The sequence below is a fragment of the Sturnus vulgaris genome, chromosome 4 (genome assembly GCF_052056855.1).
Source record: "Sturnus vulgaris isolate bStuVul1 chromosome 4, bStuVul1.hap1, whole genome shotgun sequence".
Lineage (NCBI taxonomy): Eukaryota > Metazoa > Chordata > Aves > Passeriformes > Sturnidae > Sturnus > Sturnus vulgaris.
Genome location: NC_142246.1, coordinates 63570762 through 63596859, shown reverse-complemented (window position 1 = coordinate 63596859; position 26098 = coordinate 63570762). Strand labels below are relative to the sequence as shown.

The window sequence follows — 26098 nt, the reverse complement described above, 5'->3', positions numbered from 1 at the left end:
GCGGCGCGGCTCGCGCGCTGGTTGGCGGCTCCCGGCGGGACGGGCCGGGCCGGGCCTCGCTCCCTCCGCCGGCCGCGCTCCGGGAACCGGGAACCGCAGGCCGCCGCCGCCGCCTCTTCCTCCTCTTCCGCCGGCATCCCGGCTGCCGCCCGCCCCTGCCCGCAGCGCGCAGCCCCGCCGGACGCCAGCCCGAGCCTCGGCGGAGCGCCGTTTCCTCGCGGCGGGGATCATGTCCGCCGGGCAGCCGCCGCAGCCGGACGAGCCGCCCGCGCCGCCGCTGCCACCGGGCGCCAACACCGGCGAGGCCGCGGGGAGCGGGCCGCCCTGCGCCGCCGGCCTGGCCGGGGGAGACATCAAGATGGAGGTGAGTCGGCTTGGCCCGGCGGGGCCCCCCGCTGCCCCGGCGGCAGGTGGGACACCCCGGGCCGCGTGGGGCCGCGGGAGACAATGGAGGAGCGGCCGCGGGGCCGCACCTGGCACAGCCGGGCCGCGCTCCCGCCCCGCCGCCCTCCCTCGTGCCCTCCCTCCCGCCGGCAGCGCGGCCCGCCGGGGTGGGGGTGTCTGGGGAGGGGGTCCCATCCCTCCGCGCCCCCTCCCCGCCGCGCAGGGGGCCCGGGAGCCGCGCTCTTCCTGCCGCCGGGACACGGGGAAGGAGGCGCTGCGGCCGGGTCACGCCGCTTATTTGTTTTCGAAAGGGGAGGCGGGAGCAAGCCCCCCGTGCACCCGCTGGCTTTCGGCCTCCCCGAGACCCTGCCCAGCCTTTGCGCTTCCTGCTCCAGCAGCCAGCCAGCCCGGCGTCTAAAAAGCACGAGCGGTGTTTGTCTGCTGAAGTGCTTCAAAACTTTTTTCCTTTTTTTTTTTTTTTTTTTTTTTTTCCTTTTGGGGGTGGGGCGGAAAGCGGTGTGAGGGTTGTCGGAGGGGTTGTTTTGGCAGCAGGTGCGTATATTCCAGAAATTTCAAGGGGTTGGAAGTGATTGCCTGAAGATGCTAATTCTATCGCAGCATTGTTTCTTTAATGATAGCAGGAAACTGGTCGGTCCTGCTTTCGGCGCTGGGTGTTTTGTACTCTGAGTCACGCTGGGCTGTCCAACCTACTTGATCTAAATAAATTTGCAAATGCCGTGTTTTTCGGATGAATAAGTAGCCAAAGCACTGTGGGAAATAAATCTTGCTCGAACCTGCAGAAATAGGGCAATTCCGGGCTGGAGTTTAGCGTGTGGAGGCTGAGAAACGCGTGTTCTCGAGGCGCCCGTGTGCGAGGGCTCTCTGTGCTGCTAAGTCCGTTCCATTTTTACCTTGGGATGGGACTTCCTGGCATACAGTGAAGTTTGAATTGGAATACCGTGGAGTCGTGAGCATCTGAAAGACTGCTTTTCCCTGGTCTTCAGTTAAATTGCAGGGTTTTGTCATCTGTGCAGCAGATGATGAGCTGGATGCTCCGCTGCTGTGCTTTCCAGGTTAGGCGTTGCGGGAGAAAGGGGAATTGTGAGCACAAGTTCCAGCGGTCCTCTGCTTGTGCTCACTGGGTGTTGGCTCAGTCCAGTGAGGGATGAGTAAGAGGATTTGCTTATGACTTCAGAACAGCTTTAGTCATAACTTCTTATGCTTAATTCTTTATGTTTTGACTAGTGAATTAAACATTTATGTTAGGATTTTTCTGTTTCCACATGCCTCACCTGCCAGAGGTTTGTGAGGAAATACCCACTGACAGACATCCTGTTTCTTGCCAGCCTTTGTTTCATTTGTGTGTTACTTTTCCGTTCCTTTGTTCTGTATTGGCCAGTAAAGATTGAATTTAGCTCCATTCTTACTCGGCTCATTAAACAGATGGTTAAAAAACACTTGAAAGCATCTAATTTCTTTAATTTTCTCAGCCTTTAAAGAGATATTTTGTAATATGTTACCTTAGCATTGTTTATCAGGGAAGGATCATCTCACTGCTTTTAGTTTTAACAACAGAAGATGAAAATGCAGATGGGAGATGATGTGGAAAGAGTTAATCTAACGGCAGAAGAGACAAGGATAAAAAAGCTCTGATCCGAAAGAGTAATTGAAGGCAGTATGTTAAGGATTTGGCAGGAAAGGGAATGAAGGAGGACTGCCCTTTCCCAGCCAACTGGTTTTTCTGTTGTTAGTAGTACCATGGGTGATAAACATTATTTGATTTAGTAAAGTACGTGGGAGAAAAATACAGTTTCCTAAATTCCTCCTCAGCTTTCAGGACAAACCTGGAGTCTGGACTCTTGTTTAGGTTTGTTCCTTTGATACAGAGTGATGAGGGATTGGGGTAATCGGGCAAAACCTTGAAATTGCCCTCACTTGAGGCCTGGAGCTGGTGCTTTCATCAGTGTGCCCCAGAGCCAGCTTCAGGAGCGGTTGGCTCAGCACCCTAGAAGTGGCAGCTGATCTCCTGGACCACAGCTGTCTCCCTCATTCACGGTGATGTGATGCTTTAATGATGGAGCTAAATCGGATTACAGAGACCCAGCTTTGTCCCTCACCCTGTGGCAGGGATCTTTGATCCATCTCCAGGTAATTGTATAGGAAATAATAGAGAGCTGACTGCTATCTATCCACACCAGGTGCCACAGCCAGCTTTTGCTGCCTTGATACAGTGTGAAACAAGCTTGTTCTCCTTTACATGGGTATCTCCCCTTTTTCAGAAATATTTCTTTTTAATTCTTTTTCATCTCAGGAGTCTTTTGATGATGCATCTCTGGCAAAACAGAAAGAAATCCAGGAAACAGATCCTACATATGAAGAGAAAATGGTATGTAATATTTGGGACTGTGTGCTATTCAGTACTTATGCACGTATTTAAAATAGACTGGAGTTTTCTGTTTGCTTGTTTGAAATATCTTAACTGGATTTATAAAGATTTGTCTAGGTATTAACAATATTTTAGTAACTTGAAACAAAAAGTATCCAGAGGACCCTCCTTGGACCATTCTCTTTTCTAGCATTTTAAAGTTACCTGTAGAGCAGTCTGTCCTGTAAGCAAGGGGGATTATGAAGTTGAGCATTCAACTTCTCAGTCAGAAATTGAAAGATTCTCTAGGAATCTCTTTGTGAAGCTTAAATTAGAGTCCTCAGGTTTCTGAAGGTGGGTGATGATTCTGTGCTTCACAGGTTAGAAAGGAGAAAATTTGCTATTTTCCTTAATTTTTATTTTTTCATCGTTTTTATAATGTAAGAGATGGAGTTCCCCATTCCTCACCATCTCATTGCAGTTTCTTTCTCAGTTGCTCCCTATTTGCCTTTCTTCCTGTTTGTAATTCCAGTGTCTGTTACTCTGTGTGGAATTTCTTCATAGGAAAGTGAAACTGATTCTTATAATTTACTGCTTCCTGTGTTATTTCATCTTGCCACTGAAAATAACTCAGTCATCTTCTGCATATTTCTTTGTGCTACTTTCTGGCACACTGAAGGAAGTGAACTTGGAATTGTCTCCTTTAGTCTCTAGACAGTCACAGTAACAAGGGCAATTGTGTTTTAGGGATGCATTGAAAAAGAAAATGGGAAGGGTGTCTCTGTTGGTATAAGGATAGCTCAGGGTTGCAAAGTACAGCCTGTTCTTTTCTGTGTCCTGTCTAAAAGACAGATAATGTTTATTAGTCCCTTAAAAGAACATTCTCAAATGCAGTGAAAGCAAGTGTGGGGATGTGTGTGCAAGGCCAAAGCTTGCAGAAGATTCCTCACTAAAATTTTAGAATGAGGAACCTTTTGCAATGCAGTCTGCATCTCTTCTACTTCTCTTTTGTACAGCCACTAAAAAAAATAACTTAAAAATAAGGGTCAGCAATTTGGATGGTAGGAGATCTTGCCTAGTTTAAACCTCAGAAACTCTTACAAAGTAAACAAACAAAACCTATGAAGAAAAGACAGGAAAACTTCCATTTAGTGGATGTGGATTGTGGCTGTGTCACTCAAGCTTAAAATACCCTTAGAGTGAGTCTGAGTCCTCTGTGGTACATTGAGAACCTCTTTTGTGGTCTCTTTATTCTCTAACACTTTGTCTTCCTGTCTCTTCCACAGTGCAGGATCTGCTCACACTAAGGAGGAAAGCACTTACAGAGCTGCCATTGCTCTTGCAGAAACCTGGAACATATGTTCCTTTTTACTAAGAGAGCTGACTTCCTGTAGCTTGCTCAGGGAGCAAGTTGCTAAATACTAGGTTATGTTGTGGCAGCTGGCAGAATGTCAGAGTGGTTACTGTTAGCCTTGGAGCTGTTTTAGGCTTGTTTGTCTGTTCAAAGTTTTGGTGTGGCCTTGGTAAGGTGTGTTGATTCCAAATATTACCTGTCTCAAAGAAGCTGAACCTTTCAGATACTAATATTGTGTGCTGTAATCTTTCTTGTGCAGCAGAACCAGCAACTCCTATCAAAGGGGGCAGCCTGATGAGTTAGGCTGAGCATATCTAAGGTCTCTGCTACTGAAACAGATGTTCTGTCTTGTGCTGTGAGCTGCTGTGCCCTCGCTGCCCCCTTTGATGCCAGCTCTGTTGCTAATCTGACAGCCCAGGGAGGTGCTGTATCTCGCTGAGCAGGCAGGTCACCAGTGCAGTAGGGAGCAGTCATTGCCAGTTTGGTGAGAGATGAATTAAAACAATGAAGAATCCTCTGTGTGACGGGTGAGGGGAAATTTCTAGGAGTGGGACTATCACTTTTGATAGGAGAAAGTTGTTAAGGGGAGTCTGGCCTTACCTAGTGAGTCTTGTGCAATCTTTGTACCAAAGTCAGATTTTAGTCTTGGCACAGGTCTGTCTCACGGCTTTGATCTTGCTGTGTAGCAAAGACGTGCCTTGGCCCCAAAAAAGAGTATTGAATCTGTCAGCAGCAGGTATATTGATGTTACTCATCTCTTCTTTGGTGTTGTAGTGATGTGAATAAAGTAATGTGAATCTCTATTTAAATAAGTATTTGTTTGCTTTTTCTTTTGAATGAATACATACTGGAATGTCTCACACTTGTTCCATTTAATTTTCCCTTGTCACCAGCAAACAGACAGAGCAAACAGATTTGAGTATCTGTTGAAGCAGACTGAGCTCTTTGCTCATTTCATTCAGCCTGCTGCTCAGAAAACTCCAACTTCACCTTTAAAAATGAAACCTGGACGTCCACGAATAAAGAAGGATGAGAAACAGAATTTACTGTCAGCTGGAGAGTGAGTGATGACACATAGTCCAACTTGTACTATAAATAAGATTTTATTGTACTTCAAAAGTTGAAGTTGAACTTGCTAAGCTTTTGTCCTATGTCAGTGTGAGTGCCTTTTTTTTCAACTGCCCACCTGTAAGTTGAGGATTGCTTAAGAATTCAAGGAGTTAAAAGAGATTTATGCTGATGCTAAAGCTTTCCAGCATGAAGAAAAGCAGGGGCAGAAAAGTAAGGCAGTCGTAGCTCTAAATGGTAAGAGCTCATGGAAACATCACACACTATGCAACATCTTGCAGGCTGCTTGAAAATTATAAGTAGAAATTTGGATTGCCTTCATTGCAGCCTGTGTGGCTGCAGTGTTTGGGAGGTGCAGCAGAACTTGTTGTTCCCTGTCTTGTAGTTAAAGGCTGCTACTGATGCACACATTAATCCCTTTCCAGTCACCTCAGGGTGATATTTGAGCCTGCTGAACATGAATTCTAGTGAAGAGTCTTGCTAGGAGTTTCTTTGGGTGTTAGCATTCTATATTGCAATATATACATTAATATACATTAGATTTTATTTCGCAGCAACTTGATGTCTTTTCAGTTTCTCCACAAACTTTCTTGGACTTTTCCAGCTATCGGCACCGTAGAACAGAGCAGGAAGAGGACGAGGAGCTGTTAACAGAAAGCTCCAAGACAACAAATGTTTGCACTCGATTTGAAGAATCTCCATCATGTATGTTTCCTTCCTTTTTTTTTTTTTTTTGCCCCTGTTCTTTTTTTTCCGAATGTTTAAAATGAACTTGGTTTGCATGCTCTCTAAGGATAGTGAAATAATTCAGTGGAACAGGAGAGGGAGGAAAAGAATCAAGCACCAATCTATTGGTACAAAATGTATTAGTGAGGAACTGCTTATTTTCATTCAGGCTGGAAAGATGATTCAGTGAGTCTCGTCCCTTAGAAATCCAGTTGTTATATTTCAGATAATAGGAAAGAGTTTCTAAGTCTGTCATCTTATAATTTTTACATATGTAGCCTATATTCTGATATAATTTAAAATACCTAACAGCTTCCAGTTCATTTAATGGAATTCAGTATTCTGTTGTTCTAATGTTTGACTGTGTTCTGATTTGGACAGTGGTGATAGATTTAGAATTTCCATTTGCTTTGGTTTCTTACAGAAAACAAAGCTGTTGCAGCAGCTTGCAGAAACAAAATTAACATGTTGCTGTCTCCACTCTGCATTATCCTTGAATTTATTACATTAATTTATTACTTGATTTTGTTCTGTAGCTTTGGTAATCACTGTCAATTGCCAGCCAACAGGTGGTGAAATTATTTCCTAAGTTTTTGTGTATCTTTTAGTCTATTCTTTGATGTCTTTTAGATGTGAAATGGGGAAAGCTGCGTGATTACCAGATCCGAGGACTGAACTGGCTCATTTCTCTGTATGAAAATGGCATCAATGGCATCCTGGCAGATGAAATGGTATGCACAGTGCTTAGGATCACTTCAGAACACATGCAGTACAATGCCATTTTAGTCCAGCAGTGTGTATCTATGTGGGAGTTTTAATAAGAGAAAATGCAATATATCGTTTGCTAGTCTTATTTTTCTAGTGTGTTTAAAGTCACTAACTTTAAAAGTGTCAAAGATATTTTAATTTAATTAAATAGTGCAGGCAGGTTTCAAAAATAGACCTATGGAAAGGGAATCTGTCAACCTTTAGGACCAAGAAGTTGGTGGAGGGGAGTTGTTCCACATGATGACATGTCCTCTGATTTTTTCTCTCTAAATTGTAGGTGTTTTGTTATGGTATTCTCCAGCTGCCCTTGTAACGAGTGTCAGATATGAAAAGAGCATCAAATATGGAAACACTTCCTGTTAGGACCATGTGTAGATACCACACTATGTGTAGTCCACTGTGGGCTGATGTCCACAAAACAGCTACAGCAGTGGGAATTTTCTGGGGAAAATGATGCAAAGACAGATGTAGCTAGAGAGCTGTGTTAAAATTTCTCATACACCCTGACCATGGGCATTTCAGTTGGCACTGGCCATAGTAGCTTTTGCTTCTGTTTTGTATTCTTTTCCCCCAAAGATAAGGGGTGAATGCAGAAGAAACTGCAGTAGTTTCAAAGGCAGGTGTTTTTTTCCCCTTAATAATTTTAGATGTATCTCTTTTTCATAAGGAGGAGAAAAGAAGGAACAAAAACCTAAAATCTAAATAATTTCAGTGTATTGCATTTCCTGTGTCTTACAATTTCTGTGTAAGAAAGTTTCAAAATAAGTTAGAGACAAATTAGTTTCAGTTACTGCTTAGTAACATGCTTCCATTTAAATACAAGGGTTTTTTTTAAATAAATGCTTATGAAGAGAGGATATTTTTTTTGGCTAAGAGGAGCAGTGTTGTTATAATACAAACACCTTGGAAGGTTTATGAGTCCTTGGATTTATGGTATTCCAAAATCCATTTTGTGTTAAAGAGATTAAATATTATTACTAAGTATTTTTTGTTTTTTCTTAGGTGTTAATCATTGTGAAGTTATTAATGCATTTCACTCAGCCTATAAACACTTTTCCACATCTAGTACCTGGTGGATTTTTGTTATTTTGAAGATAAAGACTTGAATTGTAGAACTAAAAATTACTTGTGCTGATGGTGCTTGGAATTTTATTTCTCATGCATTTGAGTCATATTTTTGAATTACTTTAAGTATAGGAATGATCTGGTTTTTCAGTTCTTCCTCAATATTGTTTTAGTTAAAATTAAATGTTGAAGATACCATGTTTTACTAGACACTCAGAATTTTTCTTCTTTGACATATACAGTTTTTTACACTTGTTTGGCTCTTTTCTCACAGGAACTGATGTCATTTCTGGCCTCTGGAAGCTTCCTTTTAAAAATTAATTAAGAATGTATATACGATTATAAAGCATTAATAATATAGTACTGATAATATATAATATTATGGTGATAGTGTTATTAATATTAATGGATTAATTAATGGAATACATTAAAAATTCCGACGGGTTCTTAATTTATTCACTTTTTTGTCAAGCTTAAGAGAATACCTAAATCCAATTTGTAAAGTTTGACCTCTAAATAGCCTGAGTACACCATAGCCTACAAAATAGTTTTAGGAAATAATGTTTCATTGTACTTTTAATAAGTTGTCTTACTTGAAAGGTAAGGCAAAAGTCTAACTTCATAGTCCAAAGTTTCAAAATTATACTCTTCCTGCTTTGTTTTAATGAAATGTGGGAAGCCCTGCAAGTTTTTCCTAACCAAGACTTTGATAGCCTTTTAGTATCTCCCTCATTTATTCAGGCTGCCGTGCCTTCCATGCTGTGCTTGGAGCTCACTCTTGGGTTTTCTTAAAGGTGTTTTCTGAGAGTTTTTTTTTTTTCTAAAACACCAATGTGTCTTACAGGGTCTTGGGAAGACACTGCAAACAATTTCTCTTCTTGGCTATATGAAACACTACAGAAACATTCCTGGACCTCACATGGTGTTAGTTCCAAAGTCCACTCTGCAGAACTGGATGAATGAATTCAAGAGATGGGTGCCAACACTCCGAGCAGTTTGTTTGATCGGTGACAAAGACCAGCGAGTAAGTTTGGATATGGTGAATTTTCCTGTGTATTCCTGTGTAAATCCAGCATGTGATCTTGCTGTCCTTTCTCTTTCCTTCTCTGGGAAGGATGTTACTTGGATTTGTAGTGGGTTAAGTCCTACAATGCTGCCTACCTGGGAAGGTAGGTATAACCAGCTTAGAATTCATGTGTGTGTTGCCCAGCTATTTCTTCATCACTTTATGATTCTAATTTCTTGTTCAAAGATTTGCAGTCTCCTTTGTGAAGGCAGGACACTGCCTTCAGGAGACTTAAAACAGGAAAATTGTAACAATGCTACTGTGTTCTTTTTGCTTTAAATTTGACAAAGCCTCAGTAACTAGCTGTCACCTTGTTGTCTAGGCTGCCTTTGTGAGAGATGTGTTGTTGCCTGGAGAATGGGATGTCTGTGTAACATCGTATGAAATGCTTATCAAAGAGAAGTCAGTATTCAAAAAGTTCAACTGGAGATACCTTGTTATAGATGAGGCCCACAGGATTAAAAACGAAAAATCAAAGGTAATTTATTTCACACTGAAAAAGAGATCTGTGTGGATTATTAGGTGTTGGTGTGGGGACTGGTAATGTTTTCTATTTGCTCATATCTCAATGTCCTTCAGTTATCAGAAATTGTGAGGGAATTCAAGACTACCAACCGGCTGCTATTAACTGGAACTCCACTTCAGAACAATTTACATGAACTCTGGGCACTTCTCAACTTCCTTTTGCCAGATGTTTTTAACTCAGCTGAGGTAAGTCTTCATTTCTGCTAATCGAAATATTTTGCTGGTTTTCCAGATTTGAAAATAGACCTGGATGTGTATAATTAGGGGTGTCAGTTACTGATAAGTGATAGATTGAGTTAGAAATGTTTGTATTATAGAGCTATTCATAAAATAGGCCAAATAGAGTAATTTGTTCTTTTACTTCCCGGCTATATAAGAGTTGTATTTGTTCACCATTGTGATGCCATTGCACCTTGAAGGGAAGCCTCTTACAAACTGATGATTTTGTTGGTACAGGATTTTGATTCATGGTTTGATACCAACAACTGTCTAGGGGATCAAAAACTGGTGGAGCGCCTTCATATGGTGAGTCCTTCTGCCTTTTGTACAAGCGTTATGTTTTCCTAAGTTAAATCCTAAGCAATTCTTCTAATGCTTCTTTGATAGATTATTAGGATAAGAGAGATTATTCCACAAATTTTCAGTCAAGCAAAATTAAGTCAAAGGACACAGAACCATATGAAAGATGATTTTGACCTAATCTTTGAGTCTTGCAAAGAAAGCACATGTATATCCCATATATAGCAAATAATCTCTCCATATAGGTTGCTTTTTCAGATTGCCTAATAATAGGTCTGGTATCTGTGATGGAGAATATCTGCTCTGTATTTTGTCCATTGACCTGATCAGTGTTTCAGTTTCCAAAATTCGTTTAATGCTGAACCTCTTCCAGGTGCTACGACCATTCCTCCTCCGTCGCATCAAGGCTGATGTGGAGAAAAGCTTGCCTCCGAAGAAGGAAGTTAAAATTTATGTGGGCCTCAGCAAAATGCAGCGAGAATGGTAATGAATGCATGTGCTTGACGGGGCTGTGGTTACGGCTCACAAGGAATGTGCTGTCTGTGACTTGGAGGTTATGTGGAACTCCATTTGTTCTCTCTGGTGTACTCCCAATTTATACCTATTTCTTTGTGACACTGCTGTGACAGAAGTGTGCATGTCAGAGAGATTGACTAAATGAAGGGTAGGGTGAGCTTTTGACAATATTTGTTTCTTAAAGATGGACCAACTTAATTTTAGAGTGAACAAAAGACTTTTTCCTTTCTTTGCTGTAGGTATACCCGGATCCTGATGAAGGATATAGATATCCTGAACTCGGCTGGGAAGCTGGACAAGATGAGACTGTTGAACATCCTGATGCAGCTGAGGAAATGCTGCAATCACCCTTACCTCTTTGATGGAGCAGAGCCTGGCCCACCTTACACAACAGACATGCATTTGGTCACCAACAGTGGCAAAATGGTAGTTCTGGACAAATTGCTACCTAAGTTAAAAGAACAAGGTATGCGTCTCCTTTCTGGTGTTTTGAGAGTTTTTTGGTTCAGTGATGTTTCTGTATATTCTGAGCAAAAACCAGCAGACTTTAGCCAGCATTATTGTTGGTTTCTAGTATGATATCAGCTTGGATCAATAGTCCATTATGGCTTTTTGTGCTGAAGTGTTTTGATTTCTTTTTTTTTTCCGTTTTTCATCTCAGCTAAGTTGAGACCACAGAAACATCATTTGATGAGAGCTTTAGGTTTTCTGTCTTAGTCTTATTAGCTATTTGAAATGTAATTGTGTGGTATATTAGCCACAGCTTTGATTTGCCATGAAGGACCATTTCAGATTCAGAGTCCTCATGCAGGATTAAAATCAAATCCTTTGTGAAATATTGGTCTTTCTTGCTGGATGTGATTTTGAGCAGCATCTGAGGTTTTTCAGTGTATGCTATAAGCACTCAGACATTGGAGGAACTCTTGAGCCGTTTTAAAGTTAGTGGATGGTAGGGACAAAGCTTTGAAATGGATTACTGCAAAACTCACCACAGAGTTTTTGACACTGGAATAAATTTTTAACTCATTATTTTTTGAGTATGCTTAATGTAGTAACTTTGCTAAAGGAGTTGAAGGTAAATTTGTGAGTGGGAACACTTTGCAGAAAAAAAAAAAACACGTTCAAACCTCAGTCTTCTGTAATATAAAAGTAACCTGTACTTTGTATCTAGGTATCATCCAAGCAGCTGTACCTGTGTAACTCAAAACTAAAAACCAAACAATTCAGTGGTTACTGTGCTTTTTTTGATCTTGATTTCTTTCTGTTATCAGGTTTATTGATTAGATGTTGTAATTAATACTGGCCTGATCTCAAATCAAATTATCATCTTCAACAAAAGAGTTCAGTATTAACCCTTTAGTCCAAAGCACAAAAGGAAATAGAAACTTTGTTATGTCCTGTGTTTTACTTAAATTTCTCCAGTAGACTGGAAATGGTTGAGTGTGTTTGTGCATAAAGTTCTGAACATTTACTTTTGTTTTAAGTTGTTCTTGGCAGGTAAATTAACTGACAAGTCTTCAAGAAGAATCCACTTTATTTTTAGAGATCTTAAATCCAAAACAAACAGATACTTGAAAGTTTTATTCTTTATGCTTGATGATGTTTTTATATTTGTGTTGCCATCTTACTCTTCTGTGTCTGGGAACTTTTTGTTAAGAAGTACAACACAAAATGAAAGGAAAAAGGCAGCCATTAATTAGACAGTGACATATCAGAGTAAGACAAACATGTCCCATGGCATGGGCATGCTGTGACAGCAGCAGCTGCAGCCCTGCATTGTCTTTGGGGTCTGAAATTCAAACTACTTTCCTTCTTTGTACATGGAATTGCCCTCCTTCCTTTTCTGGTAGTGCAGACTTGCAGAGTGTGTTAAATCTTATGTTTTGGTGAAAGCATAAGAAACCTTTTTACCCAAACAGGCTCAAGGGTTCTAATCTTCAGTCAGATGACGAGAGTCCTAGATATTTTGGAAGATTACTGTATGTGGAGGAATTACGAATATTGCAGACTGGATGGACAAACTCCTCACAACGAACGACAGGTATTTACAATTTTAAGGATCATATTTATGTAAAAGTACTACTTGTAAAGCATTCTGTTTAACTGATATGTTCTTTTCATTTCTTTAGGCTTCCATTAATGCATTCAACGATCCTGACAGCTCAAAATTTGTGTTCATGTTGAGTACACGAGCAGGAGGTCTTGGAATAAATCTGGCTACTGCTGATGTTGTAATTCTCTATGATTCAGACTGGAATCCACAAGTAGACCTCCAGGCTATGGTAAGATTCCCTATGGAAACTTCATTTTTCTTTTCTTTTTCTCACAGAACTTTGCTAGAAATGTCTATTTCCACAATAAATTGGTATTTTCCCATTTTAGCACAGGAGTAGGATTTGTAAGACCAATTTTCAGTTCAAGTGCAGCTTCCACTATGTGGAACCATTAGTCCTTAGTTACATTTGGGTTATACAGTATTCTATGCATTGGGAAATGCTGAGTATATGCTACACCTCTTAGTATTATTTAATGAAAATAGCCCCCTTGATTAAGTAAAAATGAAATAAATCTATGTTGTTAATCCCAAAACTATAAAGCATTAAAGCTTTACTGTTGTAGGGAGTGGAGGTGAATGTATTTGCACGGTTTTTCCTGAGAACTTGAAAATGAGATTAAGTAAAGTTGAATTAAACTTTTCAAAAACTGCTTTTATGGTGATGGTAATGGAAGGATCTCATTTTAGCAACCATCTTTAGAAGTTTTTTTTAAAGTAGATTTACATGCATCTCCATCCTGGATACATGTCAAGGACATTAGTGACCACCTAAAAAAGCAAAGCTATTTAAAAACTGCCAGTGGGGATTTTTTTGACAAATGAAGCCTTTAAGTCTTGGAAATCTCTTAAATTATTTCAGTTAGCCAGTAGTGTCTCAAGTACTCTAGCAAAAATTGCTTCAAAAGAATGATGGAACTGGTGTCTAGAAGCTCAAGTGAGGCAGTACCAGCTACCACTACAGGTGTATGTTGAGAATACTGATTGTCACAGTGCTTTATATTTTGCTAGTCAGGAGAGGCAGGGTATTGTATTTTTCTTGAATATTCATGGCACTACTGAAGGATTTTGAGAAAGGCAAGTTTTGATCAGCACAGATATGATTTCTTCATGCTTTGATTTTTACAGAAGGTTGCTTAAGGTCAGAAGCATCCAAGTCTTCTCCCCAGAGTGATTTAATGAAAAACGCCAAAACCTGCTGTATTTTAGTTATGACACACAGAGAGACAGACTCATTGTGGATGTTATTAAAAAACTTGCACTGTATATAAAAATGTAATATCTTGGGTAGCCATGGATAGCTGTAAACATTTAAGTGACCTGTGCTGTTATGTTTTATACATTTGTGTGCTGGAAATAATGAAAATCTCAAGCCTAATGATGTAGTCATGTTGCTGGAAGGCAAGTGCTGAATTTTTTGTCCCTTTTTTGGGCAGGATCGAGCACACAGGATTGGCCAGACCAAGACTGTGCGGGTGTTCAGGTTTATCACAGACAATACTGTGGAGGAGAGGATAGTGGAGCGTGCAGAAATGAAACTCCGCCTGGATTCCATTGTCATCCAGCAAGGCAAGTATATGAGGACACTTCATATCTAGGATGCAATTCCCTTCTTCTGGTGTAAACCATGGTGGAATCAGCCAGGAAGAACCAGTGGGAATGTTGCTTTTTCCTCAGCAGAGTTCTGACGAGAGGGTGCAAAGAAAATTTATTTTATTGTAGGAATAGGTATTTCCTCACGAACTTTTTGCTTGCCTCCATAGTGATAAGTGCATAAAAGTGGATATAGCCAGATTTAGTTTTTTAAAGCACTCAGCTTCTCCTTTAAACTGGGGAAATGAATGCCTTTCCTTTTTCTGATAGATGGAGAAAAGTAAAGTAACCTTAGTTGACTTGCTTGGAATCAGTAATATATAGCTTGTATGTGGAAATATAAGGGGGAGAAAAATCCTGTATTACTCCTTCTGTAACATAAACTCTTTAGTGAATTGCTCTCCTCAAGCATTTTTATCTTTAGGAAGATTGGTGGATCAAAACCTGAATAAACTCGGAAAGGATGAAATGCTGCAAATGATCAGACATGGAGCAACACACGTGTTTGCCTCAAAGGACAGTGAGATTACAGATGAAGATATTGATCACATTTTGGAAAGAGGGGCAAAGAAGGTGAGGTGGTTTGGAAAGGGGAAGCCTACACACAGATTCAAATGTGATGGCAAGATAGTGAGTCTGTGGATGGTTTCGAGCTGGAGAGAAAAGGGGTTTTGCTGTGGAGGGTTTTCGTGTTGTTCAATTGTGTTTGTTTTTTCTGATGTTGTCAATGAGATGTTTTATAGTCAAGTACCTTCTAGAATGGCTCCTCTTCTTTCTGGCAATGGGATGTTTTAAAATGAAGTACCTTTCAGAGTGGCTCCTTTCTGGGAATGAGGTGTTTAATAATGATGTGCCTTCCAAAATGGCTCCCGTTCTATGTGGGAATGAGATGTTAAATAATGAAGTACCATCCAAATGGCTACTGTTCTTTTCTGTGTCCCCCATCCAAGACTGCGGAAATGAACGAAAAACTTTCAAAGATGGGTGAAAGCTCCCTTAGGAATTTTACTATGGATACTGAATCTAGCGTGTATAATTTTGAAGGGGAAGACTACAGAGAAAAACAGAAGGTAATGTTTTAAGTTTCTTTTGGAGGAATGCACTAAATTGCATGTTTTAGTCATACTTATTTAAGAGACTTTGGGTAAAATATAGTGTCATCTGTGATAACAGTTTACATAAAAACACTTGTAACACTTATAATGAAGTAGATGTAGATCTAATTTTGTATAAAACTTGTAGCTGGTCTGATGATCTTGCAAGACTTAATTTTTGTTTTTGGGGGTTGTGGGTTTTGCTTTTTATAGTTGGCATTTACAGAGTGGATTGAACCACCTAAAAGAGAAAGAAAAGCCAATTATGCTGTGGATGCTTACTTCAGAGAGGCTCTTCGAGTCAGTGAACCAAAAGCACCCAAGGTGAGTTGACTAATTAAAAGAAAATTATTTAAATATTCATGGTAAATGGCTAAAGCTATAAGCAACAAATAGGTCTTTAGTCATGAAAATTGCTCTGTTCACTTTTATAAAGTGAAGAGACTATTTACATTTAAAAAAAAATTCCAAAGGATTTGAGACAAACTTCTCTAAGTAAGAACAATATGAAACTTGTAAGATGTTAGGAGGTTAAGATAAGTTTTTTCTGGTTCTTATTTAAGTAATTTTTCCTGTGTAAGACTGATGCTTTAAACATGTGTGACTTTTTCCCCAGCCACCTCCTCCTCCCAGAAGACCTCTCTTCCCCTTCTCTCACTGGTCTTTTGCTTTTAGAATTCTTTGTGGTGGTTGGTGTCTCTTGCATGATGTGACTTTTTTCCCCCAAGTTAAGACAGTGCATTTTTGTAACAATAAAGTTTTTGTTTCCTCATAAACTCAAATCAGTTCTTACAAGGAAGCAGGTTCTGGATATGAAAGGGAGCCAAATGCAAACTTTCTGTTTCAGGCTCCACGGCCTCCAAAACAGCCAAATGTACAGGACTTCCAGTTCTTTCCTCCTCGTCTGTTTGAACTGTTGGAAAAAGAGATTCTTTACTACAGGAAAACAATTGGTTACAAGGTAACTGAAGAATTTCCTTGACCAGAGGGATGGAACACCTTTCTAAAGAGGAAAGGCTGAGAGTTGGGGTTGTTCAGTGTGGAGAAGAAAAGGCTCTGGGGCACCTGATTGCAGCCTTTCAGTACATAGAGGGGGGGCTTACAGGAAAGCTGGAGAGCGACTTTTTACAAGGGAATGGCTTTAAACTGACAGGACAGTTTAGGTTGGATATTGGGAAGGAATTCTTCAGTGTGAGCTTGATGAGGCACTTTGGCACCATTTGCCCAGAGAAGCTGTGGATGTCCAATCCCTGGAAGAGTTCAAGGCCAGGTTGGACCAGGCTTTGAGCAGCCTCATCTAAGTGGAACGTGTTCCTGCTCGTGGCATGGGGTTGGAAAAAGAGGTGATCTTTAAAGTCCAGTCCCTACTGTGTGATTCTCTAAATTCCTACAATGGAACAGTTTATGCAACAGTAGGAGAATATATACTTCCCAACCTTTCACAATAATTCAAACGGAATAAATGCATGTTCAGCTGAAGAAATTATTAGTTATTTTAACAGAAAGGTGACAATTAGTAATTATCTATGAAACTTTATTCAGTTTTACAAAGTGCAAAACCTTTCAGGTGCCTCGTAATCCTGATCTCCCAAATGCAGCCCAAGCACAAAAGGAAGAGCAGCTTAAGATTGATGAGGCTGAACCCCTTAATGATGAAGAACTAGAAGAAAAAGAGAAACTTCTAACCCAGGTATTTTTTCAGTGAGACTGAAGTCAGCTGAAGTTTGTTTTGTGTTTCACAGCATTATGGGGACATTTCTTGGTCACTGATTGGCACTTGCCATAGTTAACACATCTGCAAATTTTGGTTCTGACTGAAAAGAGTTTCTAGCCTTAGGTTTGTCATAGGCCTATGTCACAGGATATCTTTGAGAAATGTGCACCAAATTAGTGCACTTGGATTCTCCTGAATCCTAGTGTGGCACTGACTAGACTGTGATGTCTTTCCATGGGACCTGCAGAATGGCTGCAGAGCTGAGTGTGCTGCATTCCACATTATTTAATGCACATCTTCTGCCTCAGTTTCACAACCGTATGGAAGTGAACCTTGGAGTCTGAATGGTCAGTTGGTCTGAATGGTCCTAAACTACATCTGGTAGAGGACAGTGCCCCTCTCTAGAAGAGGGTGTGAGCTGCATAGGTATATCATTAGGAAGCATGTATATTGAAATAATTTAAAGCAGGTGAATGCCTGATATGCCTTATTTGGATATTGTATTTACACGTTGTATTTTGGCAGGGGATCGGAATTACAGGACAGGATTTCTTGCTTGCGTAGTAATGAGCTGGAACAGCTCACTGTGGAGACACCAGAATCACAGAGGTCAGGAATCAGTACAGTCCAGTAAGCTGTGGCTAAATCACAACATGGCTGGCAGAACTTGCTACTTCCCACTATTTATAAAAGTTACTGGTAATATGAAATGAACCTACTCTGGCTCATAACTTGAGCAGTGTCCCTGCTGAGTATCATCATAATGAGATAGCTTTAGTCCTTCTGAGAGAGAGTGACCAGGTGCAATGGTTGAAGGTGTCTGTGAGGCACTTGGGGGGCCTTTTTGACAAAACAAAAGCCATTAAAGACACTGCTTGCTTCACTCAAGCAATTTTTTATTTTAGAAAGCAATCCCATGCAGAGACTATTAGGAGGAGGGATTAATTTATGAGCTGAATACTTACCAGAAATTACTAGGTAACTAAAGAACTACTCATTATGCGGTATTTAAATGGAGAGACTACAGTGACTGCAGTATAAAAACAGTTCCAGTAAATTAAACAGCAGAGAAAGAAAAGGTTTAACACTGTGGAATGATAGAAGTGTTACAGGCAATTCAAAGAAAACTGTTGAATCAAATTTGGAGATGGACAAATCCTGACCCTCTGTGCAATGTTTCCTCTTGATTGCTATGCAGGGCTTCACTAACTGGAATAAGAGAGATTTCAACCAGTTCATCAAAGCCAATGAGAAGTGGGGCCGTGATGACATTGAAAATATAGCACGAGAAGTTGAAGGAAAAACCCCAGAGGAGGTCATTGAGTATTCAGGTAACTAAATTCTGTACTCAGCTCTGAGAGTATCTGACTCTACTTGCCTCATATGAGCTGCCTGTGAGCATGGTGAATCGTACTGCTGAGAATTTCTTACACTGCCGTTTAAGATTTTCAGGCTAGAATTATACTGACGGATTTTGGATCTGCTGATCTGGCTTTTACCATCATTAGTGCCTGCATAATTAAGGCTGTACTAAAATGCACTCCTGCTGAGCCACTTCACTATATCCTGAATCAAACTGGGTAGCACTGTCTTCAGTTCCTGTTAATTTTTGCAAAAGGAAATGCTGAGAAACACTGCTTAGTTGAAGAGATTTCCCTTTCCCTTGTATTCACTAACTAGAAGTTAACCTTTACTCCTCCTTGAGAGCAGAACACAGTAAATACATCATGATTGAACGTACAGTGACCACTGGTTTTTGTAACCTGAGTCCACTCAGCTACTTATCTCTCATGTCTCAGAACATTTTTCCACTGTAGTGTAACTACCAAGTCCTGGCACTACGTTTCTAAAGGTATAGAGCAGGTTGAAAATGTGAAAAAATTCTTCTAAAAAAGCTCCTTATTTAAACACCTAATTGTCTTTTAGGCACTTGCTTGTCTTCGGGCACTCAGTTGCTCTCTTGCTTCTCTTGATAAAATTGTGTTCTGTTACATCAGTTTCCATTTGAAGAAGCTTTTCTCCTATGAGGAGACTGACACACAGAAATCTTTCTGGCCTCTATTGCACCTCATTTAAACTGAAGATTCCTCTATCTAGTCTCTTCAAAATAGGATTTGTAATACTGCAGCACATGGTAGCCAGAAGGGAAGGTTCCTTACCAGCTCAAGGCATGTCTGTTGTTACACAGCAGTAAGCTCTGGTAAAAGGAAGGAACAACTAACATCCTTTTTTAAGGTTAAACCTCTGACTTCTACAGTGCATGAAAAGAAACTAACCAGTTGTTCTTCCCTTAGCTGTGTTCTGGGAAAGATGCAATGAACTCCAAGACATAGAGAAGATCATGGCTCAGATTGAAAGAGGAGAAGCCAGAATTCAGAGGCGAATCAGCATAAAAAAGGCTCTCGATACGAAGGTGAGTTTGCTCAGTTTGCTGCCTTGTTTCCTGGTGCCAGTGAGGGGAGATGCAGGACCCCTGTCTGGCCAGTGCTGCTGGTGTATGGAGACATCTTGGGCGTGGCATTGGCCTCTTTGCATAACATTCAGCAGTTTCTGCCTATGGCTTTTCCGTCCCACTGGAGCACTGTGATGACAGCCCTAGCTATGGCCTACCCTGGTGTTTGAAAGAGTCTTCTGTATTACAGCACACAGTTCAGAGTGCTGTGTAACAAACTCCATATAGTACAGGCTTTGGGGAGGAGCACAGTTCCTTCTGGGCACTTACAACTGAAAACTGGAGAGAGAAATGGAGGGAGAGAGGTACAAACAGGCAGAGGGAGTTAGAAACAGACATGAGAGACACCTGTTAAGGGCACTTAAAAAGAAAGACCCAACAGAGGAGGCTTTTGTTATTGTCTGTGTTTCACCAAGCAGTATTTGGGAGTGAAGAGATTTGTAGTTAATTAAGACATTTTATCAGAATTTTCTCCCCGCTTCAGGTTTGCTGAGTTAGTTTTAGGGAGGAAGTGTCAGACTAAACCAGAATGAACCATGTTCTAATAACTCTCATGTACCTTTTTATTCTTACTCTGATTTTACCAGCTCCTGAGGATTTGTGTTAAAAAGGATCATTGCCATTTGAATCCTGACTGGTCTTGCCTATTTTCAAATGTAGTGAAAGTCTGCCATTAGTCAAAAGATTACAAGGCTGCCTATTGTCTAAACCAGAATTTGCCAGTTTAGATAGCTGATAAATGCACTGTCCTGAACGTACAGTCCTTTTCTTGTGATGACTTAGCATGGGAGATCCTTCAAGATCTAGTTTTCTGTCTTCATGTGATTTATTGCTTTCATACAAACGACTTCCATGCTAATTCTGAACTTTTTCTTAGCTTTATGTGGTCTTATTTGTTTTGTTCAGATTGGGAGATATAAAGCCCCTTTCCACCAACTAAGAATATCCTATGGTACTAATAAAGGGAAGAATTACACTGAAGAGGAGGATCGCTTCCTAATCTGTATGCTTCACAAACTAGGATTTGATAAAGAAAATGTCTATGATGAATTAAGACAATGTATCCGAAACTCGCCGCAATTCAGATTTGACTGGTTTCTCAAGTCCAGAACTGCAATGGTATATATATATATCTATTGCTCTTTTTTGTTCATGAATGCCTGTCACAATATTATAGTAATTAAATTGCTGCTGAAATACTGAGGTAGGTGCACGGGAACAAGGTTTTACCTTTTTATAACTTTCCGACTGTGTGGGTGTCAAATGCAGCCATGGCTGCAAATGGGAGAAGTTCAGAATTCTAAGGTACCCTTTTCCAATGTGAGTTAAATACAAATGTGTTTTACAAAGCAAACATCTGCAATCAAATCCATTCCTGTGAAGCCAGCTAGTAAGTAAGTACCAGGAAACATTTCATTCTTTGTTACTCTGACAAGATCCAGCGAAACACTTAGCTACTCACCAGCATTTTTAATATTTTAAGAGGATTTTTACATTAAGTGGCTGCCTAAGATACTGATTGAATATGTTGTATAATGCAGGAGCTGCAAAGGAGGTGTAATACTTTAATCACTCTCATTGAAAGAGAAAACATGGAACTGGAAGAAAAGGAAAAGGCAGAAAAGAAGAAACGTGGACCAAAACCATCTTCGGTAAGATTTAAAAGGCATTTCTGTGAAAAAGCTCACTTAAAAACAGCGTTTTTCCAAGTGTCTAGGGCAAGTGATATCTAAAGTTATTTGAAACCAACAACTTAGAGAGCAATGTTAAAAGCTGCCTAAAGTTCACGTTGATGTTCAGCTAGTACAGTTGAGGATGTCAAATAAAGGAAAAAAGGTTCTTCAGTGTAGCTCACATGCTTTGAAGCAGATAAACTTGTTATGTTTTGGATCACTGGGTCGGTACACTGGTAAGTACACCATGGATGTATTTTGATTTATATAATCTGCTAAATCATCCACAGATCTATTTACAAATGGGCCTCTAGAGCTAGATTTGGGAAACAGCACATATGCTTGACAGTTCTCTTTGCTGACTAAATTCAAAGTATTGCTAATATTTAGGCCTGCTTTGTAAATAAAATACCACCTTTACCTATTTTTGTACCTCCATTTGTTCAGGTTGTTGCCTAGAGCTGTTGTAGCAAAAACTTAGAAGCACAACTTACTTGACAGATGTGCAGAAATCAGTAAGGTTAATAGTGATGGATTATTTTTTCATAATAGGAAGTTTTATAACATCCTTACTTGCTTTTTATACAATTTTTACCTCTGTGAAATCATGCTCTTCAGATTTGGAGAATGAAAAACAACAGCAAAGATGTGCATATTTACCATATACCACATTTTCAGTTTATCACATTTTAAAGCTGCCAGGGTGTCAATCTTCTCCATCTGCTTTGTTTTGAAACACATTGCTTGCTCACAACCTTTCTGTATGCCAATAACTTCGTATCAAATCTTACCTTGCAGGCACAGAAGCGCAAAATGGATGGCACTCCTGATGGACGTGGGAGAAAAAAGAAGCTAAAGCTGTGAATGCAGAATTTTTTTAATCTCTAAATTTAAGAAGTAGTTCTTTAATTTACGGGTCTTCATAAGATGTACTGTATAATGCTTAACTGTTTTAAAGAACATTGGGTTCATCTGTTTATTGAACTAGAACATAGTACTTAATTGTAGTTTCACTTTTTTAAATGCAACAGCTGTGCTGAATTTTTTTTACCATTAACACTTGAAGTAATAAATTGTCTTCATTTATTAATAAGGCTTCTTGTGACCTTTTTTTAAATTAATGTTTCCAGTTCAATACATATTTATTTAGTTATCCCCCAGTTTGTTTCCTCTTAGGATGTTGTGAACATTATGATAAATAGAATTGTTTAGTGGTGTTTTCTTGGTAAAAGCTACCACTCAAACTCTGTTTCTGGAAATTTTGTGGCTCTAACTTTACCTTTACTGAACTTATAGTATCAATACGTTCAGTTCTTTGAAATTTGTGGAAAGGCTGGTTATTTACTTTTAGAATAATTATTGGAGCAAAACTGTTAACACTTGCTGCTTAAAACGTGAGCCAGAAGAAAGGTTGGTGAGTCCTGCTGAGGGTCTGCATCTCATTAGAATGGCCTAAGGACGGCAGAATTGGGTCTGTTGTCAAACAACCACAAAGTCACAACAGGAAATGTGGCAATTTGGAAAACAACCCCTCTCTCACACACTCAGCTTTGGTAAATGCAGAGGTGGTTATGACTGGAGTGAAGGGTGGTGCTGACTCCAGCTGTGCACAGCTGTGCTAAGCAACCCTCACTGCCCTGAGCCAGTCAAACAGGGCCAGGCACGAGGGACCCCTACATTGTCCCTTCCTGATGCTGTCTCTGGCATCTGCACACTGAGATGCCATCATCTCATCATTTTGGAATTTACTCGGAAATACCATAATTTGGAATTTAGTAGGAAAACAAACAAACCAAAATATTTTGCTTGTAGATTATTCAAGTGTTTTCCCAGTATCATCTGGAAAAAAAAAAAAAAAAGCTGCCTTTTCATAAGTATTTGCCTGTATTTTGATGTTATTGTCAAAAAAAATACACCCAAACACATAGAAAGCCCCAACAAACCCTGATGCACATTTACTATAAACTAGAAAACACCAAGTATTAGATTCGCCCGGACAGAGGTCCCAAGTCTGCTGTGAAATACAAGTCAACAGCAGAAAGAGGCACTTAGAGAAAGGATTAATTTTTCCTTAAGGCAGACTGCTAAAGTAGAGCAGATAAAATATGTTCTAAGACAGCTTATTTCTTTCTCCTTAGTGTGAATGCATAGAGGCTATTGCATTTATCGAACAAAACATAGATTTAATTTAGACAAAAACTGCACTCCAGGAGACCCAAAAGAGACTCGGGCAATGTGAATTAATCCAACTTAAAGCAGGTGGCATGGTTCTCTCCTTTTATTTTGTATCATATACACACCAATCACTTTTTATTAAGTTGCAAGAAAATCAAGTCTAATTCCTTATGTTTTTTTCGGATGCAAAAAGGCCCTCGGGATCTAAAAATCTGCCTGGTACCATCCCCTGCATGCCTTGTTTACACACCAGGATCTTGAATCCCGGTGAGTCAGCTGGGAACACATCCCAAACATCCATCCCTACTCCTGGTGCTCTGGCTGTACTCGGGCACTGCCCAGAGCAAAGGAACATTTCAGTGTTGCAGCTGAAGGAGTCACAGAGATTCTGAACTGGATCCACCCATGGATTTCAGATCCTGGTAAAGCAGATGAACACCTTTCACATTGCACCAGTCTATCTAAAATTATTAAATCGAGTTGTTACCAAGCTGTTCAGGAGAAGAATTACCTGACTTTAAGTGTATTTATTATTGTATGTGAAGACAATGTGTCCCATGATTATCACTACTGGTTTATCCTGGGTTTCAGTTTTATTTTCTGTTACAATTCATCCTAAATTGTGGCTCTTACAGTGCAGCTCTTTCTAAGCAAGTTCTCCCTTCTCTTCACTAGAGGGCAGATCACACCCACATACAAGCAACTACCAGCCTGATAACATGACAGAGAGCAAAATAAAGTTCTTGGCAGGACAGCTGAGTTTTACACCGATAAATCAGGGACCAATTAAACACAAAATTATTAAAACCCAGCTTCGTAGTGTGGTCCCAAACCTGAGTCCAGGATTCGAGATGCATTCTCAGCAGTGCCGAGTACAGGGACATTGGTCCAGGTCAAAGAATCATAGAATATTCTGGTCTGGAAGGGATCCACAGGGATTGATCCTAAAGTACGCCCAAAAATTATCACAGTGATGTTCAAATGTTGGGAAGAAAGGAAGACATTTTTTATATCACAGCATCAAACAAGCTGAATAAATAAAATTAAATAAATAAACGGGTTAGGATGGAATAAACCTAATTCAGTTTTAACCCAATAACTAGATTTTTATGATTTTTAGTGTGATGCTGACTAGCTAGAAACTATTACCTGAAACTCATGAAGAAGAAGGAAGATTAACACCGAAAGAGACAACTCTCAAAATCTTTCATATTGTCCCACACTTATTACTGTACTATAAAAACCACAAATTTAAAACCTGTTACCCCGTGAAAGCACACACTTCTATTTCACTACACACTCATGATTTTTATTTCACCACTCATATTTAGAAGGCGTTTTCAAGGCTTCAGGTCAAAAGCGGTGTTCTACGTGGGGTTCAGCGCCTGACAGCACAGAAAGCTCAAACAAAAACAAAAACAAAAACAAAAACAAAAAATAGGTTTGTGGGATTCAGCACCCGGGGACAGCCGGGCAGGGCTCGGTGGCACTCGGGGACAACCCGCACGCTGCTGCCGGGGCTGCGGGCGAGCGTTCTTGTGCCCGCCCGTGCCCGTTCCATGCGCGTTCCATGTCCGTCCCGTGCCCGTCCCGTGCCCGTTCCATTCTCTCCCGTGCCCGTCCCGTGCCCGTTCCATGCCCGCCCGTGCCCGTTCCGTGCCCGGGACGCTCCGTTGCCGGCCGGGCGGTGCCAACGGCAGAGCCGCACTTGGGCTGCGGCAGCGCTGAGCGCTCCATCCCGGAGTTCTGCTCTGCCCGCTCTGTCCCGGAGCTCTGCTTTGCTCGCTCCATCCCGGAGTTCGGCATTGCCCGCTCCATCCCGGAGCTCTGCTCTGCCCCCAAAGCCTGTTTGGGCAGAGCATTCATTGCCACAGGGGAGGAATTCCTCGCCCGCACGGCCGGCTTGTGTCAGGTAATTCTGAGCTTGGCTACCAAGGGGCAAAGTGGCTGGGCACGGATGTCCCTGCTGGCCACCAGCGCTGGGCATCAAAGGGGGCATCTTCAAAGCCAATGCTCCTGCAAGCTGGCAGCAGTGTGCTGGGAAAGAACCACAACCAGGGAAATTACCTTTAAGGCATTCTTTATATAACAAATATTTAAGATTATTATACCCCAGTTTACAGCAGGATAAATTACAAGGTTGCAGCAGGCCTTGCTGCTGCTGGTGGTGCTTTAATCCCAAATGTCTCCAAGCCAATCCCTGGGAAAGGAGGGTGACATGGGCAGTGTAGAGGGCCCTTGGTTCTGCCCCATGTGCTGCCAAAAGGTGCCAGCACTGAGAAGGAGAGGGTTGAGGGCAGAGCCAGCAGATGTGTGTCGGGGGAACTTTATTTTTTTGCATTTCCTGGGCAGTGCTTGCAGCAGCTCCAGATGTGGCCTGGGATTGCCCCGTTGGGAATGGGAGCAGCTGCCAGGGGCTGTTCTGGCAGTTGAACTGTGGCAGCCAGGGACTCCAGAGGGAGGTGGCAAAGCCCTTGTGGAAACACCCACACCCCAAAGTGAAGCCAAAGTTATTGATTTGTTATTTTTCCAGTTTCAAGGCTCACGGCTGTTATAATTATAATAGCCTTGTATGTATATTCATATGTTACATTTATATAAGTACAGCAGCCACCAGAATGTTTGAATCATTCAAGACCAGGTCTGACAGGCCTTTAAGAAACCTGGTCTAGTGAAAAGTGTCCCTGCCCATGGCAGAGGGGCAGAATCTGGTGACATTTAAGGCCTCTTCCAATGTAAAGCATTCTGTGGTTCTATAGATTAATGGTTCTCTGGTTCTATGAGTCCAGTGTGTTCCCTGACTGTATGTCAAATTGTTGCTTCAAATATATGTGTAAAACACCAAGCTTTGCCCATAAAAATATCATGGGAAGGTTAGTGATAGCAACATTTAAAGGAAAAGCTCTTGAGATGGGTACATAAAGTTAAGGTTTCCAAGCAGCTTCCAAGCTTGCTTGTTCCACTAGAGCAGCTCTTTGCCTGGAGCTG

General features: G+C 40.9%; 1 protein-coding gene across 2 annotated transcripts; it reads left to right on the top strand.

Moving 5' to 3' along the window:
- Positions 1 to 22028, top strand: SMARCA5 (SNF2 related chromatin remodeling ATPase 5). Of its 2 annotated transcripts, none has more exons than XM_014878989.2 (24): positions 1 to 364; positions 2696 to 2770; positions 4997 to 5163; positions 5776 to 5876; positions 6528 to 6628; positions 8575 to 8754; positions 9119 to 9274; positions 9376 to 9507; positions 9778 to 9846; positions 10214 to 10323; positions 10596 to 10822; positions 12276 to 12397; positions 12486 to 12638; positions 13846 to 13978; positions 14427 to 14575; positions 14953 to 15072; positions 15310 to 15420; positions 15944 to 16057; positions 16664 to 16786; positions 18009 to 18141; positions 19105 to 19223; positions 20169 to 20381; positions 20804 to 20914; positions 21734 to 22028. In XM_014878989.2, exons 1-24 carry the CDS (start codon positions 230 to 232, stop codon positions 21797 to 21799), a joined length of 3120 nt encoding a protein of 1039 aa, XP_014734475.2. In that variant the 5' UTR covers positions 1 to 229; the 3' UTR covers positions 21800 to 22028. The 2 variants fall into 2 exon arrangements, with proteins under 2 accessions (XP_014734475.2, XP_088020251.1); XM_088164125.1 differs by having other exon boundaries at positions 13846 to 13982; positions 14431 to 14575.
- The last annotated feature ends 4070 nt before the right edge of the window (positions 22029 to 26098 follow it).